Genomic DNA, 22164 nt, shown 5'->3' with positions numbered 1-22164 from the left:
ATTTTTCTAATGGACACAATAATATGATCCATAGAATAAAGGTTCTAAAACAGCCTGTGCAGTGTCTTTGAATGACAGTGTCAGAATTCAGTGCCTCTGTTAATTTTTCCAAACTCTTTAAAATTTACTTAAGTCCAGACCCTTCAAATCATTCAAAATCTTCTTCCGTAAGGGAATGTTGACAATTTCCCAAAAATATATGGGTAAAAAATAGTCAGGAGAAGATTTTGAGCAATAACTCTTTTTTCTCCTTTATTTTCTAGAAATAGGAATGTTAATACCAGCAAGAGAAAGAACTATCAGAAAATCTTACATATACAAAACAAAAAAAAAGCCCCCAGACCAAAAACTCCTTAATCTTAATAATGAACATCTGCTTTAAAGTACTGTGGATGCTCATACAAATTGTTTGGAGTAGATTTTCAAAAATATATGCCTGAGACTCCTATCCAAAATTGCCCTGGGTCTGATGGTAGTGGAGGCACATAAGGAGAATTTAGAAGGAAAAATGTGCTTTTAGGTTATTGTGACAAACTTTTGAGGTCAGATAAAATAAAAGAGTCTAATGTTGTCATTTGTTTGCTCATATGGATAAATCAGGAATAATATTTTTGCAGCCTAGATAGAGGGGAATAGTGTGAGTCACTGTAACCTGGTGGGATGGAGGGAAGTTGGTAAGGGATTTTTTGTTAGTCACTAAATTACATGGACTTACCCATTTGTGCATCTAATTAGATTGTCTTCTAGTGATTCACTGGATATGACAAACTGACCCCAGCATGAATGATGGGATGGCATAAAAGCAGTGCATGCAGGAGAACTGTTCTTTCCATGCTACAAATCCTTCAGGTTTTTGTAGAGCTGTAAAATGTGTTTCCTCTCCTGCTCTAGCTGCTCCAGGCTGAGGGGATGTGTCATTAGACCCTCACAGTGTGAGCCTGCAGGACAATCTGTGGGAAATGCTGCAGGGGAGGCCAGAGAATTGTCCCAGTGTTGGCTCCTGAAGTGTTTGTGGGTCCCAAGCATGAGTGACACCTGCCAGCTCTCAGCTGCTGGGCTGCCGGGTGGGAACAGATGCAAGGGTACAATGCAGTGATATCCACCAGCCCTGCACTGGCTGCATGAGGTAAAATCTGACAGCTCTGAAGGGTTCCTGCATGTGGCTGGAAATGCCTTTTCCTGGTAAACAGAGGGGCTGGGGGCAGGACATGCTATGAATTTGCTCAGGAGAGGCAAAGTTCTCCAGCTATCAGAGGGACTTGGATGTGAGTCATGACATCACTGTTGTCTCTAAAGTCCCTAAAGGAGATGATTTAAGTCCTAGCAGAGTGATTTTAATTCTGCATATCTGCTCTCCTATACCCACTCTTCTCCCTTTATTTAGAGACCGAACATTAGCAGACAAGTCCAGAACTTTTAGCAACAGAACCTTCCAAATGACTTGCCAGATGCTTCAGTTGATGATAATATGGTGGGAGCATCCAGACTCTCAAATGGCAGTTTATTCAAAGAATTATTCCAAACCAACAATATTAATGGTGGTTTATTCCATGCCACCCTGTATCTAGATGAAGAACACATCTGTGTTAGCTACTAATTCTGTTGTTGTTTTATGCCCATCATTTATGGAAATGGGACCACCAGCATGATCGGTGTAGACTAATAAAGGAGGCTGATTTTCTTTTAGTGTTAAACTACACCATATTTCCAGGAGGTTAATAGGTGTAAGATGGGAGACTTGCAAGGACAGACTTTCAGACAGATCATCATAATTTTGTTCCTTCTTTTGTCAGCAGTATTTGCAAAGAAGACTTTTTGGGCAGGGTGTGTTTCCTCCATTTGCATTTATCACCTTTGTGGTTAGGAGGAGTTTTAATCATCGATTCTCAATGTTTACGGCTAAATGCCTGCTCCCATTTGCACTTCAGCATTTGTTCTTTCTGCTGCCTCATAGAGGCTTCCTATATTTTATTTATAAGCTTGGCTCATTGTGGAGCAGGTGGTAAAGTTATGCATGACTGTTTTTAGTGCTGTACATTTAGGCTGTGATTTTCAGTTTGGGTGGAGGCTGATGAGACTACAGTGGCTTGGAAAGACCAAGGTTCCAGCTCCCACTGTAGACATGTTTTCTGGGAAGTTGCCATTGAAATTCAGTGGCAGGAATTCAGTGCACTTCCATCCTGTAGACAGTGGTCAGCTGAAGCTTTTTTTTGCCCCTCAAGTGAGATACGTCATCTTTCTCTCCCATTCTGCCCTCTTGTCTTTGTGGTATCTGTATGGTGTTCACTTCTTTGGTATGGTTCAGTCATAATACATGGAAACCATTCAGTTTGTTTGTTGGAAAAGTTTTCAGCTTGGTGTGAGTACAAATATCTTTTTAGGGATATGGCCCTGTTATTTTATACTTCCCATTAGGCTGGCACAATTCCCTCGGTCTTACAGTAAATGGAGGAACTTTACATTTTGAATGGCTTTTATGAGTCTTTATACAGCTATAATTGCTGAAAATGATACAATAATGCAGTGCTCACTGTTGATGGGGAGAGATGGGAGGTTCTGGACAGCCTGAAGCTCTTTTGTACCAAGCTCAATGTCTGGGATTTTAGATCTTTGGCATTCTTGTAAATGTCTCTCTTGGTTTTGCCTTTACATTAGAAAGAGATGTTCAAAATTTTATCTTTTAAAATATAATGCACATAAGTGTAAGTTTAAAACTTACTTCTGACCCATGTCCTTAACTATCACATTTATTGTTTCACCAACTGAAAACCAAAGGGAAAGTTTGAGCACAAATGACTGATTTTGACTAGAAATTTCAGAATGTGACCTTTCCAAGGTGAAGAAGTGAACTGGAGTCTGATGCTGAGCATTTTGAGTCTGCAGAGGAGGTTTTTCTTGCAAGTAGCCATGAGAGTAGGAAGTTAGAAGGCAGAGGCAGGAGGTCAGACATAAGAGTCAAGGAAGTATGAATGACATCATCATCCCTAAGTACCCTCTCAGAAGATGAATGAGCTCTCTCTTGTATTACAATGCTAAAGAGCATTAGAAGGTGATATGATATCCAGACAACACATAAGATAAATGCCTCAGAGGATGCTGGAACAGCTTCCCCCCCACGCCCTCCACGAGTTCATAAATCCTGTGGTGGTCTCAATAATACAATATGTGGCTGGTGAGTGTTATATATTGTGGTCAGCTTCTTCTTGACAAAATTCATTTCGGTTTAATGAGTACCTTGAACATTATCTAATTTAGTTACTTAAGCTGAACAACTCAGTGTAGCTCTAGATACTCTTTATCTCACCAGACTCACAGCCCTTTTGAGATACAGAGTGGATTTTTTTTCAAGAGTTTCTGAATAAAAAGTAAGCAGATGTTACAAGAAGAAATACCTTGTCTCCTTTAAAACTAACAAAAAATGTGTTTGTCATGATAAGTCTTGACACAAAGTGTTTTCATCTTGATAAAACTTGAAATGCAAGTTTCATGTTCTTAATGAAATCCTTCTGAAGGGAATGCAGGACTCCAACAAAAAATGCAGAGGTGCTGGAGTGTTTGAGGTACATTCAGTCAGAAGTGGATTCAGTTTGAATTTCAGTCTTTGTGCTTCAAAAGCACAGTTGCTTCAGTATGCTTTGTAATATTTTCTTCTATAGTAGTTTGGGGATATGCAAAGCTGCAGTAGAATTTACTGCTCAGCCCCTCTTTTAGTATCTTCCTCCTGAAGATACTAAGGGGTGTCTACATGACACCCCTTAGTATCTTCAGGAGGAAGATTTGATCAAAATATTTAATTGTGAGTGTGTTTCAAAAATTAAAATGTAAAATTCCCTCAGTAGAAAATCAGCTTCAGTTTGGAATAAAAATGGACTATGGATTTTTGGTGTGCAGAGTTCTGATGAATCATATGTAATTACTAAAGTAATGTTTCCTTTACTCAATATTTGTTCATTTGTCATTTTTAGAGAAATAAAATTATTCTCATTTGAAACAAAATGCAAAAAAAGAAGACCCTCACTTAGGTCTAGCTAAATGCTGCTAAGTCCTTGATTCTAAACCAAAAGCTGTCAGACTTTTAGCAGTAATAGAAAAGTGGATCTTCCTTGACAAATGCCCCCATAAATTAGATATTAGCTTTAGTCAAACTCTGTCTCTCTCAGGAAATATTTCCACTTGCATATTCAGTTGGAAGGACCTTACATGATGCCCACTTACTGCTATGAAAATCTAGGCTTTGGAGATGCAGGCAAAGAAAAATTTCTGTGAACAAAAGAATATCTGGAATAACAAACCTTGAGCTTATGCAGAGATTTCTTTTCACAGAATATGAGTTTCACTCACTTTTTGCTCAGTCTGTCTGCTGCTCTGTCCACCCCTCTATCTGTTATCTGTTACCATCTCAGTGGTAATATGCAGTATCAATTGGATTTTAAAAGACATAGATCTCTTATACTAGCTGTCCTTTTTTATAATACCTTTTACAAATTTAATCAATGCATTTTAATATACAATATAGTTTAAGTGCAATATACGATAAATATTCAAACTTCATCTTAAACATGCTCTAGCCTTTAAATTGTTAAAACTGCAGTGCCCTTTCAATCTACTTACATAATGTCATAAAATATACATTTCAAGGTAAATGAAGTCAGCTACTTCAATTTAGTCCCTCAAACTGGTAGTAAATGAGAGGTTAACACTATGGTGCCAAACCCATTATTGAGTAAATTTAGCACCTTGGACAGCTCTGTAAAATCTTTATTGCTTTCCTGACCTGCTCGTCATGTTCTGTCTATGTGTTCAGTGGCTCTCAGCTCTGATTGAAAGGCAATATATTAGATCCCCAACACAAACATGCTCGGGGGCTGCTTCACTGTGAGCGTAATGACACGGAGGTGAGAACAATTTTCTGGTCACCGCAATCCAAGCACCTTGCAAGGTCTGCTGCTCTAACTCATAGAGGACTTCAGGGGCTCCTTTGTATGTGGAGCAGCTTCTGTTGTAATTTAGGCAGAGCTGCAAAAGGTTTAAGATGCATTCAGAAAACAAGAAGTTAATATCTTGAGCTTCATTTTAGCAGCATTTTGTTGTGTGTTTTTAAAGCTGGTTTGTCTATATAAAAAGTACCATCAGCTCTGGAATAGAAGATACCACTATTTGATGCAGGAAGGTTTTTCTGTAACATCTACTTTGATCTGAACATGTCATAAACAAGAAATGCTTTTCTTGTGTGAAAATATAGGTAGAGAAAGTATGAAACTCAAATTTACAGACCCTGAAAATGTTGGGAAAAAATAGAATCATTGACTAGCTAAGAAAATTGAATGCTACTTGTCAAGAATGTTTCAATAAACCATCATGACAATTAGTTTTATTTACATGCAATATGATATGGCATCAAAGAACTTCCAGTGTTTAAGAACTGAAATATATTTGATATGAGGGAGAGCAGCTGTAAGATTCTATGTAATTACCTCATTTTTAACACGGTTTTCAATCTCTTTTTAGATGCACTCTAAGGTTTTTAGCTCAGCATTATATAAATAACTATGATTAGTCAGGTAGAGCAGAAATGACTATTTAAACTTTCTTTTTTTTAGTAATTTGGCATAATGACAGCTTAAGCTAACAATATACCAAAGCAGTTTGCGGCCTCTGTATCACATTCTAATTTTCCATCAGTGAAATATATACTGCAAGCAATTTCAACTGAAGTGAAATAAATCCTGGTTTGCAAAGTCAAACACCTGTGCAGTAATTTTCTATCTAAAATCATGGAATGAAAAAGAGAACAGTTTTTCAGTAATGTCTCTGTTCTTCTCTAGTTTGTGTCTTCAGTATGAGGCAGACAGGGCACCTCAGTGTTTTGAGGAGCGAGGATTGTTTGTACCTGGATGCTGTTTGTGTCTGTCTGTCCATGATTATACTGCTCACTGCTGTGGTCAAAAAACAAGGAAAAAAACCACCCCAAACCAACAACTGCAGCAAAAACAAAACCAACCCCAACCTTAAAAATCAAGCAAATAAGCGAAACAAACAAAACCCACCAACAGAAAAAGGCTGTAGCAACTTAAGTCCTCAGAATCTGTTTCAAGTGTAGTGATTTAAAAATCCATCAATTATGTATTGCATCTCACTTCATATGTGGAAAATAATTTAAATGTGTGTTCTGAGACAGGGGTGTGTGCAGCAGAAGGCAAGCCTAAATGTTTACTGGGAGAACAAAAATCCTCCATCTCATTTTTGAATTTAGGACATTATATATGTCATAAGTAGTTACTGCAGTATGACAACTATTTTATGTTATATTATAGAGAATTTAAAATTGAAAAAAATGCTAATATGCATCTAAAAGCTTGTCATTTGAAGAGTTGTTCAAGGATTTTTGAAGAGGTTATGGTGACAGCAAAATGAACGCAATTATATCTCTATTTTCTGATCAGAGTCTACAGTATATGAAAATTGAGCATTACTGTTTCTTTTTGGTATAAAATATGGCTATTGTGTAAAATATTTTAAGTTTAAAAGTTTAACTTTGTAGAAAACTGTAAAATGCTTAGAACTGGTACTATTTTTGTAAGCTGCTTGCAGCAATATGCCATGGTGAATAGCGTCATGTTAGAATATTAGAGCAGTACTTAGGGGCTGGGAACTACAAAAATACATTGTTTTACTCAAAGGATGTTCCTGACCGGTTTTGATCGGGCATTTGGGAATCTGCTCTGAAAGATGCCATGAAATAATAAGGGAAAAAAATTCTTCTGGGTTAATTCTGCAATGCATTTTTATATTTTCTATCAGGATTATCATCAGGATGCTGTAAAATATAAGAACACAGGAAATGCTCTTGTTACTTGAATACCAGTAGAAAATACCCTAAGAAATATTAAATGAAAAGGAACGAATAAGAAAATGGAGGGAAAAAAATTGCCCAAAATGGAGAACTGAATCTCAGACTGTTTTAAAGTCTGCTGTCCATACAAGGAAAATTTCCAGGAAACGCTGCATGGACCTGGGCTGTTCTCTCACACACTGCATGTGTTTTCCTCTTGGGCATCATTCCATGCATGTGGATCCTGCCCTGACCCCTCGTACCAGGACACAAAGTGGAGAAGCCAAAGGGTTTCATTACAGTAGCACAGGACTGATTGGGTATCTTCTGAATGTGGCCTGCTGGGTAAGGTCACAATTCCTGCAGCATGCAATTAAGAATAAAGTAAACACATTGAAGGGATTCATAACATTCTCTGAATGACATTGATTGTAGTAATCTAGTAAATGACCTCAGGATTGTATTCTGCAATAAACCCATGAGTGGTTTATAGTGCAGATGGTAGAGACAATTGAGTGATGTATTTTATTTTGCAGCACCAATGATTCTCACCTTTTGACTTGATTAAGCGTGTGTGTGAATAGGATGAACCAGTGATTTAACACCATTCAGTGGTTGCTGAGACTTGTTACAATTAAGGTTTACCTGGTGGGAGGAAAAAATGAAAAAAAAAACCCACTACAAAACATGGTGCACCTAATAGAAGAGAATATTTGTTTTCCCCACAAGGAGTTTATTGAACTCAGCAGAATGCTTCTGTTTTTATATTGACAGGAAGTAATACTTAAGAGGGCTGCTGATTTAGTAGAAGCACTCTATGGTATGCCACATAATAACCAGGTAAATGCATTCTACTTCAGCAATTCTATATCATGGCTGTTTCTTATATGTATAGATAGATCAGGGCTAAAGGGATATGATGCTACAGTGGGAGACAAGAATAAATGCACAGGGCGATGCCAAATCTGGAGTGGGGTTTAGTTTGCTTCTTTTCTTTGTTAAAGGGTGCTAATTTAGTGTTTGTAAAAACACCATGGAGGCATCTGCCCACTTTCACCAGATCCTATATAATATGAGCAATGTTGTACATGATGTCTTGCCACCAGTGACTTCTCCCTCTTCCCTTAAAGAGAGCTTTAAGGTGGAGCAAGTCCAGGCTCCAGCCCCATCCTGCCAGTTGGTCTTTTTATACAAAATGTGGCCACTGGGACTGGGACTTCCAACTCTCTTACCACAGATGTCAGGATTTAACAGGAAGATCCTGTAAGCATGAGCTCTCTGTCAGCCAGCTGGTTTAGAAAGAAAAGCATCTCCTTTTAGCCTTTGGACAGGGAACTGTTTCATTTGAGTCTGTAAGAAGAGGTTTGTCAGAGTCTCTTTGGTAACTCTTGCATGTTTTTTTTCCTTACCCTGCAGGAGATAATCCTGAAGAGAGCTGCAGACATCGCTGAAGCGCTCTACAGCGTCCCCCGCAACCACAACCAGCTCCCCGCCCTCGCCAACACCTCCGTCCACGCGGGAATGATGGGCGTGAACTCCTTCAGTGGCCAGCTCGCTGTCAATGTCTCTGAAGCCTCCCAAGCCACCAACCAGGGTCAGCACGAGCCTCACCTTCCTCTCCCTGTGGATCTCTTCTGAGAGAAGTCAGGGGGACGGGCAGAGCAGTGGCAGAGGCAGGGCTGGGCAGCCCATCCCAGATCCTTGGAATGGCACAGGATGGGGCTGCCCGAACTCAGGAAAATCACTTCTGCATGTCTCTAAATAGCTTCTCATTCTGCTCAGAGTAACACTTGTATTTGTGTTTAAATCCCACTAATTTTAATCAGCTTCAGCATGTACTTAATGTTAAGTACTTGCTTATATATTTTCCTGAGCATGGATCTCTCAGTCTGGGCTTTTTGTAGCACTTCTTTATAATATGAAGTTATCCCTTGAATGTTTATCTATTTAATTTGGGTTTGTTTTGCAAGAGTTAGGGTATTAGAACTGTGTTTTTTTCAGTTTGAGACTTTCATAAATTTTACAATTAGCAAAGAATACAAATATGTAAAAAGACTTTTCAGAGTTTTTCCAGTTTTTAAAATAAAGTGTTTTTCACTTTGTATAAAATCAGTATTGGTTTAAAATAAGAGTTAAAAATAAAAAATAGGTGAAGAATATTTTTGTAGAAGCCCTTTGCATTTTGCCCTCTCCTTTGCTGAGCTCTATATATTATCCAACTTAAAAATACATTTGAATGAGAAAGTGTTAGGATGAGGCTGTTTCTAGAAGAGCAGAAACAAAATTTTTGCATTACAATAAAAAAATACAAAATTATTTTTAGATTGAAATATTTTATGCTGTGTGTTAGGAAGAAAAATTGGTGATTTTTCTTCTAGGAGTGGAGATGCATATTTTGTATTTCTGTGGCTTCTAGAAACAAATCTTTCCTTATGAACATTTGGATATGAGTTTCCTAAAATGTCATTTCCAGAATTAGGTAGAGATTCAAATTTTAACTTGCTGTCAAATTTGATGCTCATTTCCCACCAACACAATGATGAGACCAAGGCAAAAAGACAAAGGATATCCCACAAGCTGGAGAAATACACTCCATTTCCTGAAGTGTGCAGTGAGCACCTGAGGTGTGTTAAATGACAGTGACATCAGAAAAGAGTTAACAACAATCACGTGCTTTTAACATACCTTGAGTGGGTCTGTGCTCCTCACTCTGAAAATGTAGGTCATGTTTACTCCATTTCCTACAAGCAGCCCTTTCAGAGCGAGTGTTCCTCCAACACCCCGAGCTGATCTTTGCTCCAGGGCATCCCTGGCTTGCCTGGGGAGCTCTGCAGGCTCCAGGCTCCCTCCTCCAGCAGCGACCTGGGCAGGGAGGGCTCCCAGTTTGGGTACCTGGTGGTGCTGGGGGTCAGTCCTGCCCCTCTCTGGGCTCCCTGGCTGGACTGGGCTCCCCCTTGGTTTGTGTAGGAAGCTGTTGTGGGGCTAATTCCAATTTCTGCCTGTGTTCCCTCCCCACACAAGGTTTCACTCGCAACTCCAGCAGTGTGTCACCTCATGGCTACGTGCCAAGCACCACCCCGCAGCAGACAAACTACAACTCTGTCACAACAAGCATGAATGGCTATGGGAATGCTGGAATGTCAAATTTAGGCGGTTCTCCAACCTTCCTGAATGGATCTGCTGCCAATTCTCCCTATGCCAGTGAGTATTTTATGTCTTTTCTGTATTTTGCACATTTTCATTAGAAGGAGGCAGTAGATTTTCTCTGATGCTCAATATTTGTTTTCTATTTTGAGCACTTGAAATAGAACTTGGTCTTTACTCTCCAAGGCACTGATCTTGGATACACTTTGAAGACCTTAGTGTTGCCAGAAATTCTCCTCTCTGTTTTCATATTACTATTAATAATTATTATTTTTATTTTTGATTTGGGAGCATTAAAAGAACTTACAAATAGTAATATATAATTATTTAGTCTGATAGTTTCATAACTTACCTTATACCTTATACTCTAATGGGAAACACTGTCCTCAACTTCTGAGCAAATAATATGTTTATAACCTTTATAAAAATTATGAATTACTACTGGGCCTCATCTTGATTGTTTATATTCCACTTGCTTTTTAAGTAATATTATTTTGACTTCACTGAGTCAGTAAAATGTGACAAAGGCTCTTAGATTTTGTGTTTTAGTGTCAGTACAGTGAATGCCACAAAAATGTGAGTCATACAAATGATACATCCCATGGTGTGAAGAGCTTATGGTCCACAGTCCCAGTCATGGAAATATTTATGTGCAGGACTAACTTTCTGCATTTTGATATTAAAGGTTTAGTAAGCTGTTTAAATATAAATACGTTTCTATTGGTAAAGTGAATCCCTTCTGCAGCTGAGCTCAGTAGTCCCTGGTCACATGAGAAATTGAATGAGCAGAACCTGCCCAATTCCTCTGACATTGCTCATGAGGCATAAAGGATTCCACTGACATCTGTAGGAAGCTGACAGCAGAATCAGGATGGAAGGTCTGGACATACAAACAGATTTATAGGCTGGGACTGTAGCATGGACAGGACAAACTGACTGCTGGAGGTGCCAAGGTTTACACAGCAAATCTGAAGTTAATGGTGTAACACAGAAATGAATTATTTTGATCTACATTAGAATAAAAAAGAGGATAGGAACTCTGAATAATATAATTAATGCCAAGGCTGCTTATCTGCTGCAAATTTAGAACAAATTATTTACCCACATAACTAGTACTTATAACCTGGGAATTGCTAACCAGTGATTATTTTTGTTCTCTAATAATAATGTAACATGTAATGTTACAAAGTACCTTACTTATTAAGTTGGATTTACTGTCACAGAATCTGCACACTCTGAATTCATAATATAACATGATTGATGAGACATCTCCTTTTGGAAGCAGATGCCAGTAATGCATTTAAAATACTGTGGCAGTGTATTATTTCATATTTATGAACGGAGTCCTCTTTAGAATAGCACTTCACTTCCTAGCCCTGGTTCTCTATTCTATTTATATTTTGGGAGGTTTTCTTGGTTGATCTGTCATTCTGCTAATGTCTAATCCATTGAATCAGAAAATGCTTCAATCATGACCTGAAAATTAAAAGGTGGCATTCTTAATTAAATCAATAAACTAATTGCTGTATAGTAGCAATTCAATTTAGGTGCTTTGATTGCTCTCCCTTAGCAAGTACTTCCAGACACAGAGTGACTTCAGACTAAGATTGTATCTGTCAGACTGTGAAACTTTGAACATTTAATTTCCATTAATTGATTTCCTCAGTGTTAACAAATATGATATCAGATTCTCAAATAAGAACTTAAATAGGGTGATTTTTATCTACATAAATGCAAATAAAATAATAATTCAAAGCCCATATGATCAGAATTTTACTCTATAATATCTAATTATTCACAGCCCACTTGTGTATCTAAGCGGTTTCTAAACAGGACAAAGAATGGAAATATGGGATGACACTTTTGGTCCTTTTATTTTTTGTTGTTGTTGGATAAGAAGAGAAACCTGCAGTGCCTTCTGAATATTAAAATAGCTAGCTTTATTTTCATGAAAAGAAATTTGTTTAAAAGCTTGATGATAAATACATGAACCAAAGATATTTGTTGTACTTTATAGTAAAATAATGGTTTAAGGATATCTGTGTTTAAAGACTGAACTTCCCACGTAGCACATTTGCATTTTGAACACTCAGTTCATCCCTAGAAAGATTGAGAGCATCCCGGAATGAGAATTCTCTTAATTCTGCACCCTGTTATTACTGAGTACTAAGGAATCCCTTTTTGGGGGGGTCTTTCTTCCCTCCAGTTGTGCCATCAAGTCCGACGATGGCCTCCTCCACTAGCCTCCCCTCCAACTGTAGCAGCTCCTCTGGGATTTTCTCCTTCTCACCAGCCAACATGGTCTCAGCGGTGAAGCAGAAGAGTGCGTTCGCGCCGGTCGTGAGACCCCAGACCTCCCCCCCTCCCACCTGCACCAGCACCAATGGCAATAGCCTGCAAGGTAGGTGGAAGCCAGGCTGCACAGGAGGTGGCTGCTCCAGCTGTGAGCTCCTGGTGCCTCCGAGCTGCCCCAGGGGAGTGAAGGCAATGAGGGATCCCTGGTGGGCTCTGTCCTAAGGCTTCCTCCTGTAGGGAGTAACTGACTCCACCCCCCTGCACCTTGTGGCCTGCAGGTGTTTGGCAACCACCCACTCTCTAACCCAGCTAATACTGCTGAACTGAGAGGCTGTGTCCTCTAAAGCACAGACCTACTGTTTTGATAAACACAAGTAATATTTCAGCTTACTAATACCGTCCTTTTTCTTTCTTTCCTCTCTTATTCCCTGTTGTCGTCCTTTATCAGACCAGTCTTTTGTGGACTCTAGCAAGTACTCCACTGCAGGGTCTCTCCAGGGGCTGGCCTTCTCCTGAAGTACGTCACTCAATCTTCCCTTCCTTTTTGTCCTTTGTCATAGTACACTTGTGCAGAAATCCTACTGAGAGCAAATAGAGCGTTACAGAGCTTGGCACAAACCTTCCCTTTCATAAATGGGAGATGCATTACAAACTAACAGCAGCGTTTTCCACTTTAACTCACACCAGGGCAAACATTAGTTTCCACTGATTAATGTACTCCTGTGCCAATTAATTCCAGAAAAGGCACAGGGCCTTTTGGAAAGCCTATTGAACTGTCGGTGTCAAGGGGCTGCTCCTCTTCTGCATCCCTTCCCCTCTCATTACAAGTTCTCCAGCATTAGTATCTGAATCCATTTGAAGGGCTGGTGCAGGCGAGGCAGTGACAGACAAAAGCTTGTCAAACTGAGGGTGCTGCAAGCCCAGCACTGCCATCCCATTGTTTGGCTGAGTCTGTTTTACAGCATTGTGCCTAAACCTCCCCGTGTGGTTCCCTCACTGCACATCCCTGTGCTGAGAGAGGCATTTTCATGCTTGCTTAGGTCCAGGGGCTTCCTTAAGCAGATGCAGCCAGCTGCCTCCAGCTGCCAGAGGTGGGAGATATTCCATGGTGTGCATTGTGCTTCCTCCAGACCTGAGATTTGTTTCCTTTCCATGAGCCTGTGCAAATTATCCAAAGGGCATTGAGTGGGGAGTAAAATCCATCCTTTTTTAAGCCAGGTTCAGAAGGAGGTGTGCAGAGCAGGATGGGTGCATAAACTCCATGTCACTCAGCCTCTGGAAAGAGGAACACTGGGCTTGAAGACAAAATGCTGATAGCACCATTAGCAGCCAAAAAAAAATCTATATGCAAGCAGAATGGAAGGAATTCATTCATAAAAGCTTGGATCTATTGTGCCTGAAGGAAAGCATTGTCCTCAGTTCATGTTACACTGGTGAACTGGGAGGAGGAATCCTCCAAGGTGCACACACACAGAGAAAAACTGTGCAGAAACTGTAAATTTACTAAGAACTAATAAGCAGATCTTGGGTACCTTCAGTTAGGACTTTGTTAGAAATATAAACTGTGTCAGGAATAAGACAAAATGAAATTTTCAGGTGAACTACAGCATTTAGATTTGGTTTTGAACATTTAAAAGAATTGGCAGTGCTTACATGCTTCAAGTTTTAAAAGAAACAGCTAATAATATTTTCCATCTGAAATAAAAAAACTAAAAAAAAAAAACTAAAAGAAAAAAAGGCTTTTGAACATGTTAATGTTTTTTTTCCTCTCTCACCTTGTCCCCATCTTGTTGTGGATGGAGAGAAAAAACAAGTAACAGGAGAAAGCTTTTTCAGGCACTGTTTCTCCTTTCACAAGACACAGAATCCTCAGATTCCAAGTACCCAGTTATGAAAAGCAATTATGGAAGGAGCCGAGAGCACTGGGCACAACTGGAGCTGTCTGATTGCCTCCTCATTATGTCACCTCCACATCTGCAATGCCCAGAAACCACACAGATCTGAGCATTTCCCCTAATTTTTGTTTAGCAATTCAGTTTTCATAATGGGAATGAGACACCAAGAGATGGTTCATTTCTAGGTCATCACTGAACTTCTTGGTGAGTTAAAGACACACAGCCTTTGGTCCTGTGCCTCCTGACACCACCTGAGGCTTGTAATAATCACTCAGAGAGGCACTGCCTGTTGTGCCTTAATGCTTAAATAAACAACCGTGTATAAGGAGGCTGTCTTATCTCTCTTGGGCTTCTGGATGCATCAGAAAGCAATCAAGCTTTCCTTATGTGGCTTAGATATCAGCAGAACTCACTAAAACAGCAGCCAGGCTTATCTGTTGTTCTCTTTGCCATGCAATTTTGTAAAACCCCAAATACATTATTTCTGTAATTTGCTGGCAGCAAATACAAATTATTATATGATAGAAGAAATAAAGGCCATTGGTGGGAGCTTTTGTATTCCCTGCCCTCCCTTTTTGGAGGTGGTGTGATCTCATACCTACACTGTTTCCCACTGATATCTCTGTTTTCAGGATCAATAACAGGCTACAGCTGGGAGAATTTGCATGACTAGATGTAGCACTTATGGAATAAAAGTGGAGTGATCTAAATGAAGACTTGGAAAGAATGGAAATATCAAAGCTTTTAGGCAGAAAAGATATCATTTGCCTTGTAATTTAATTCAGAATTTCAGAGCTCTTCAAAAACAATGATGCTTTGAAAAATGGAGCTAAGATCTGCCTCTGTGCCATTTCTTTCCAACAGCAAAAGGCTGATCTGTAACCACAGGGAAATGTCTAAATCATGAAGAGAGGAATTGCAATTATCTCACCTTTTTTGGGCTCCTACCCAGGGTAGACAGCTGTCCTGTCCCAGGAGACACAATTCTTGACTAATTATTGGTGAAATTGATTTGCTTCTGATGAATCTTTCAGGTTGAGTGTTGGAATAGTATCGTGACATTTTCTCAAGAAAAGGTACTTTTTCTAAAGGAAAGCAACACCTTGTCCTAAAGAGCCCTCTATGCTTCTCACCTAAATGTCTTCTGTAGGACTTAAAGCAACTTAACTCACCTTTCTATCCCTTTTATCCTCACTCTTAGCTCCTTGAAGAGCCCTCATGTGGGGGTCACAATCAGTACAGTGATTCCACACGATAAATCCCAATAATTGAAATGCTGTTGCTCTGTGCCACCTCTGAGGGTGGCCTGTTGCAAACATGTTGGATGTGTTTTGCATTCTCTCCTTCTCCCCTCATTTTATTTCATTTAATCAGTGCAGTTTACTCGAGCTGTTCTCCCCTTGCTGATTAGACTTGTAATTCTTGCACATATGGTGGTGTTTGTGGAGAAAACATTTCCCTCCTCTCCCCCTCCAACCCCAAATCTGTGAGTCTTTTACTTTGGCTCTGTTCTTATCAAATAATTGCAGCTGTAATTAAAGCACAATGAATCAGCACCAGTCACGGGGTTGAGTCCTTCCTTAAGAAATTACATGTCCAGATGTCTGGAATGGCAGGCAGCATTTAAATCATGGGCCTGGAAAGTGCTGCCAACCTGAAGAGAGTCTGTTTTCTACCTTTTGGCAAATAACTGTACAACTGGCATTTTAGAGACACATTGTTTTTACAGTTCCCATCATAAACTTCCATGACTATCCCCTGTAATGATGTGCCTGCTCACTGTGTGTCACTGGGACACTTGGGATGTTTGATCTGAGCCCCCAAATAATAGAGAGAGATCGAGCTGTAGGTCAACTTCTGTGCAAAACTGTCCCTGTTGAATTTTCATAAATGTCTGTCTGCTAAGAGAGGTGGTGGTTTCATAGAAAATGAGGTAGGAAGCATAATAAAGAAATGCTGATGATTCAACTTAGCCAGCCAAAGAGAAAACATCCTGAATTAACATTCACCTATGACTCACCTGATGTAGTTGGTGGTGTCTGCTACAAGTGGAATAGGAAAGATGCTGGCCTGCTAACCCGGGAGTCAAGCATGTATTTCAATTTCAAAACTGAATTTGAGAGTTTTAAGTCCCTTTCTGAGCTCCTGGAAATGCAAACCTCAGTCCCAGGGGTGACCTTTGGGAGGACTGGCACAGGGCAATGACTCAGAGTGCCACTGAAGGGACACCCCTGCAGGGCCATGCCAGGGGGACTCCAGCTGCTTTCCCTAATTTGCTGCAAATTCTTGCTTTGCTTCTAAAAGAGTAACAGAATGTGTGGTAATAGCTGGGTCCAGTCAAAGCTTCCTCAGCATTAGGGGATCTTGAAGCTAAAAGCAGAAAAATAAGTTGAGGTCTGATACTGATATGGAGGAAGGACACTTTCTACAAGAAAATCAGTAATTTCAGCAAAGTCACTTGCAATTTTAATCATTTTCCAGTCAAAAGGAAACTTCTCATGATTCTTGTGTACATAGTTGTCTCTTATGAGTGATGTATATAAATTTAACTCAAAGGATATCTGACTACATTGCTAGTAAATGTTTAAAGCTCTGGAATTTTAAAAGTTGCTTAATAATGCAGAAAATTAACTTTTCCCCTCTCTCTCTCTCCCTCTCTCTCCTCCCTCCCTTTCCTTCCAACAGCTATATCTGGCATGATTGTTCCCCCCATGTGAAAGAATTGCCTTGAAGAATTTTATTAATGAAGAGGTTGAATTCTGCTTCAGAGAGAATCTGATACAAGTCCCAGAGTGGAACTTTTTACTCAGGCCTTTTTAAAAATAAAAAAAGAAATAAAGAAGGATCTTACAATAACTGCAGATTTTTAAACAAAACAAAAATCACCATCCTTGCAAATACTGAAATTAACAATCCACAATTGCAAGGTGTTGATTCGAGTTGTCCATCCCAAATACCTGGGAGATATATTTATTGTATGTTGATAAAAAAATCCACTTTTTTTTGTTTTGTTTTGTTAGGGGGTGGGGGCTTGCTTTTATTTCCTTCTGGTTTCTTGTGGGTTTTTTTTAAGGCTTGATTTAACTCAACACCATTTGTCTTTTATAAATCATACAATTACACAAGGGACACTAGAGATGGAACGCCACATTTTTAATTTATGATTTTTTTTTTAAAGCTGTGTAAAGAAGAATAAAGTGGTGTCATTTACATACAAGCCTGTATGGGACAGAATAGAAGTGCCAGTTAGTTTTTCATAGAAGAATTATGGCCATTTAATTAAGGGTCGGCTCATATATGTTGCTTATCCAGTGGTGACTTGCTGATATGAAGCATTTTTAATGTTCTGATTAAAAAGATATCACTCCCTAAAAAGCTGATATTTTTGGATTATGAGGGTGGGGTGAGGGGTGGGATTAGTAACCTCTGTCATTAATATCGGGCTGAAAAATCGTGTAAATAACACAACAGGAAAAGTTCATCCCAGAACACCAGGTTGGAAGGGGACATTAAGGTCCAACTTTTCTTGGCATAAAGCTGGTGGTAGGGAAGGGAAGGGAAGGGGAGGGAAGGGTGGAAATATCAAAAAAGTTTCCTCTGGCAGTGCAAACCCAGTGCCTGCAGCTGCAGTGCCAGCCCTGCTGCAGGAGGTGAGCACGGACCCCTCTCTTTTGGGGTGAAACCTCAGATCCTCCAAACGCTCCCTTCCCCAGCACAGCCTGGGCTCTGCCCTGTGGCACGGGGGGCACAGCCTGGGCCCTCCTGGGGTGCCAGCCTGGCCCCTCTCCCCCTGCCTGCCCTGCTGCTCCTGCTGGGGCAGGGGGGCTCAGCCTGCCCACCCCGAACCCCTCGTGGCCCAGCTGCCACTGGCGCCGCTCCTGTATCAGCCGACCCTCCCGGTTCGTACCGCGCTCCCTCCAGCACAGGGCTCTGCTCTGCAGCAGTGAATCGTGACTTTGGGGTGGGCCTTTCCAATCAAAACCATAGCTTCTGTTTTACCACGAAAAATTTTGCTATCATTATCTGGGAAGTGTTCTTAAAAATTATTAGTCAAAGAGGCAGCAAAGCTCTGAAGATGCATTACCTGATATTTTTTCTTTGCTGTTGTGTTTTGTATGTAGTTATAAATACTGTAGATTTTTTGTGATTTTTTGCCAAAGTTGTTGTTCTATTTATACATTTTAATGTCTTAAGACAGTTTTTCAATATCACAAAAAAGAAAAAAAAAAGAATTTTACTGCATATTTTGCAAAAAGAGCTCACTACCTTTAGCTTGCACATACTTGCAAATTAATTAAAGAAAAAAAAAGCTTTTTGTTTCTGTTTTTTGTTTGTTTGTTTTACGGGGGATTTTGTAAAATATCCATATAAATAATGTATTTATCTTTGGAATTTGTACATTGCTTTTTGTCCCCTACAAGTTTATTTTATTGTGTATGTTTGCTATGTGAAAAGTGCTGATTTGTTTGGTCATTCACCGTTGTATTAGCTGTTTAAATGTGATTTTAATACATTTCATTTATAGGGTTGTTTTTTTTAGTATTGTTTAAAACCATGCTTCCATTTTTTTTTAATTTCCACCCAAAAGCCATTGTCTATTTTTGTATTATTTGTAAGTTAAGAAGTTTTTTCCAATATATGGCAAAAAGTAGCATATTATTCTTGTAGCATTTAGTTACGTAGATTTAAAAAAAATGTATCCTTTGCTTTTGAGGCTTAACAAAAACTAATGCTGTTTTACTCTATTAATATGCATGGGATTTCTCCTCTTTGGAGTGACGCATTTTTGTGCATTAAATATGGGGAGAAACTTCATAGAACTCAATGAAAATACTTTCTTTCTTAAGTCTGCTTGTATATTTCTCTGTCTTTCACATAAATATAAACCAGCAGATTGGATGCCTTAACAATGCAAATCATATTCATTTCACTTGTACATTGTACTGTGCACCAGAACTGTCAATCATCACTAACATTCTAAGAAAAAAAAAAAAGGAATTGAAAAGCACAAAAGAACTGTTTTGTTACCTTAAAACAATATAACTTTTTTCTAGTCGAGCAAGAAATCATTTACAACGATGCTGCAACTGTGCATGCTTCCTGTATGAATTTTGCAATGGTTTTCACTAGAATGTCACAGTGTGATCTTTGGGGGGAAGGGAAAGAAAAACAGGAATTTTTTTTTTTCATGGTGAGAAAATAAAAGAAGAGAAAACTGGAAAAAATGTGAGAGACATCAGTTTATTGCTTCTCTGTATTCCAAGTGATTATTCTAATTCACATAATAAGCAACAGCACGACAATGTAATCAAATTTAAAGCCATATTTTGTCCAGTGACACCGTTGATTACTCTTGTAGAGCTCCACTCAGTCCTAGCAGTTCTGACACCACTTTAGCCACATTTGTAGTCTCTACTCCAGTGTCCAAAGAGCCTTTGACAATGTGCATCATTACATTCTTTTGCAGCTATTTATTGTGATCTGATGAATGGGAATTTGACAAAAATCTCCCCCTGCACCACCCTTTGTCTTTTACAAAGTAAAAGATGCAGCTGTTTACAGAATATGGCTTTAAGTGGAAACATTCAGATTTCAGTTTTAACAAGGTGAAGCTTCACAATGACTGGATTGCATAAAGTAATGCCTATTTCCTCACAGTTGTACTAGGATGCAGCTAAAATGAAGTCATCTCTGAAACTACTAACCTTTCACCTTCTTATCTAAATCTTTTTGAATAGACACACACACTGTACAGTTCTATTGTTAGAGAAACTAACTACTGTAGAGATTGTTATAATTTTTTTGCAGAAATTCAAGCTGTAAAAACTTTTCAACTTTCACAATATTTAATTAAAGTTACTTCCTGTCTGTGAATACAGCTCCTAGTTGTGTGTTTATTTTTCTGCCTCTGCTAGTCAATAGATGAGAAAATAAAGAATATAGAAGCCAGAGGCTAGTGAATTGTCTTCCTGAAATTAAGGAGAGACAGAAATTCATGGAGTTACACAGTGAAACGTGGTGAATGCTGGTGTACTGAAATGCTTTTCCCTCTGTCTCTAATGGATTTCAAAGGATCCTCACTCAGAATGCTGAATGTTCATCCTGTTAATCTTATTATTTCCGTTCTTTCAGAGCATTGTTTACCCGTAGGACCAGCACATTTTTTCTAGTGGACTTCAGGGGCATATTTAGCTTTAGGTGCTCAGTTGCAAGAGCTGTCCCTCTCTAAGCACAGTGATCATGGAGCACCAGGTACATCCCACCCTGTGCCAGAGACCCAGGGAGTTGGGAGTTTTTATCTGGGTATTATTTCAGTCAATGGCAGCACATCCAGGTGTCCAGTGACTGCTCAAGGCCAGCTCCAGTAACTGCATCTGCCTCTGCTGAGCTCCCTGACCATGAAGGAGGCTCCTAAAAGGATTTCCATTCTTCTACCCTTCCTAAATGACAAATCCATCAGCTGCTAGATTGGTTCCAGGCCTTCTGTTTCACTCTGTACCCCTCTGACAGGAGGAACTTTACCTCTGGCATATGGAGGGCTGACATGCTTGCACTTAATTTCTCTGTCACACAGAGAAAGCACCAGACCTAATGCAAGGCTCCCAGGAAGGAATAGGAATGCTGGGTGCTTCAGTTTAAATTAATATTTACTTTAAAAAAAAAGTTGCAAAAACATAAGCAGCTGGAAGTGGCTTCTTGCAATGTGAAGTGTTGGGTATCTCTTACATGTGAGCAGATCCACTCCAGGAGTTGTTAGAGAAAGGAGAGATGTTGGCAAAGTCAGACCCCAAATGTGTTTATTCTGTCAGCACAAGAGATCTGGTTTTTCTGTCTGAGATAATTCTCCTGGTTCTCTTTCAAATGGTGTGAATGTTGGCAGCTCCCACTGCAGCTGAGGGCTCTGTGAGTGCCCTGCTCTCTGCAAAGATGTGGGATCCGTGTGTCTGAAAAGCAGGCTGGGGGATTAAACTCAGGATGTTGTATAACCTGTAACAGGTGCAGCAGAACAAGAGCTCTGCTTCAGCCTTTTGGACCCAGAGACAATGGATTTGTTTGAAATTTAAATTGAGTCCCATGTCACAAGAAAGGAGGGTTAGGATGGCAGGAGGCTGCTGAGCTCAGAGGATGGAGGTTCTGGTGCCAGAAGAAAACCCTCTGAAGCCCAAAGGACGAGGACCAGGTGCAGGGTGCACATCCAGGTGTGGCTGAGTGAGACCTGTGGCCCGTGGTGGGTCCTGTGCCCAAAGGGAGGGGATGTCATCTGTCATCACACAGGGAGATGTGACATCAGGTGTATAATGATGTGCCTCACTGCTACCCCCTGACCTAGTGGCTTCTTTCATTATTTAGCCACTCTAGAAGTCATTTTGACTGAATGGTCTGCCCTGGCAGTGGGATTGGCTGTAATTTTGTGTGGCATTTCTCTAATTTTTTATTAAAGAAACCTTGGCAAGATGAGATGCCCTTGCTGTTAGTTTCCTGGCCTTGTCTGTGTGTCTGCTCAGTCCCTTTAGAGTGTCTCTAGGCTCTTGTCACAGCCATGTTGTGTAATCATTTATGTAACTCTGCTTAGCACCACAGCCCCTGTATCTTCTGCCGTGGCATGTGGCAGCTGAATTTGATGTTATTCACTTGATTTCCTGAGCTCCTTCCTGTTTATTGCCCCTTGCTCCCCAGTCCTCTCACAAATATTCACACTGTGCTGCTCTGCTGCAGGTGGGCTGCAGCCTCCCACAGAGGCCCTCAGCTCTTGCTCCAGACTCCTTCAATTCCACAGGACAGAAGTTTTGGGAAGTGCTTCAGCAAAAACCACATTCCCCACCCACAGCAACTTACAGAAGCATCACTTGCTACTCCTTCTCCCTTCACAACCACAATTGTCATTGCACTAATAAAAATGTGCAGATCCCAACACTGAATATTGAAAGCTCACTAAATACAGTAAGTTCACATCTCAGAGGTGCTGAGCACCTGACACTGAGTTCCTTGAGACTCTTG

The 22164-nt window shown here is 39.9% G+C and overlaps 1 protein-coding gene across 4 annotated transcripts in view; it reads left to right on the top strand.

Annotated features, from left to right (window-relative positions):
• Nucleotides 1–17540, top strand: part of EBF1 (EBF transcription factor 1) — a 267557-nt gene extending 250017 nt beyond the window's left edge. For 3 of the 4 annotated variants that reach the window (XM_036391971.2, XM_036391969.2, XM_036391968.2), the window contains exons 12-16: nt 7607–7672; nt 8249–8426; nt 9854–10033; nt 12183–12377; nt 16852–17540. In XM_036391971.2, coding sequence (XP_036247864.1) covers nt 7607–7672; nt 8249–8426; nt 9854–10033; nt 12183–12377; nt 16852–16883 — 651 coding nt within the window. In that variant the 3' untranslated portion in view covers nt 16884–17540. Of the gene's footprint in view, nt 1–7606; nt 7673–8248; nt 8427–9853; nt 10034–12182; nt 12378–12719; nt 12789–16851 lie in introns of all 4 variants that reach the window. The other variant, XM_036391967.2, reaches the window with a different exon arrangement.
• Nucleotides 17541–22164: the final 4624 nt, after the last annotated feature.

This window comes from Molothrus ater, chromosome 15, assembly GCF_012460135.2.
Source record: "Molothrus ater isolate BHLD 08-10-18 breed brown headed cowbird chromosome 15, BPBGC_Mater_1.1, whole genome shotgun sequence".
NCBI lineage: Eukaryota > Metazoa > Chordata > Aves > Passeriformes > Icteridae > Molothrus > Molothrus ater.
Note: the sequence above shows the minus strand (reverse complement) of the source record. Positions and strands in the feature narration are given on the sequence as shown.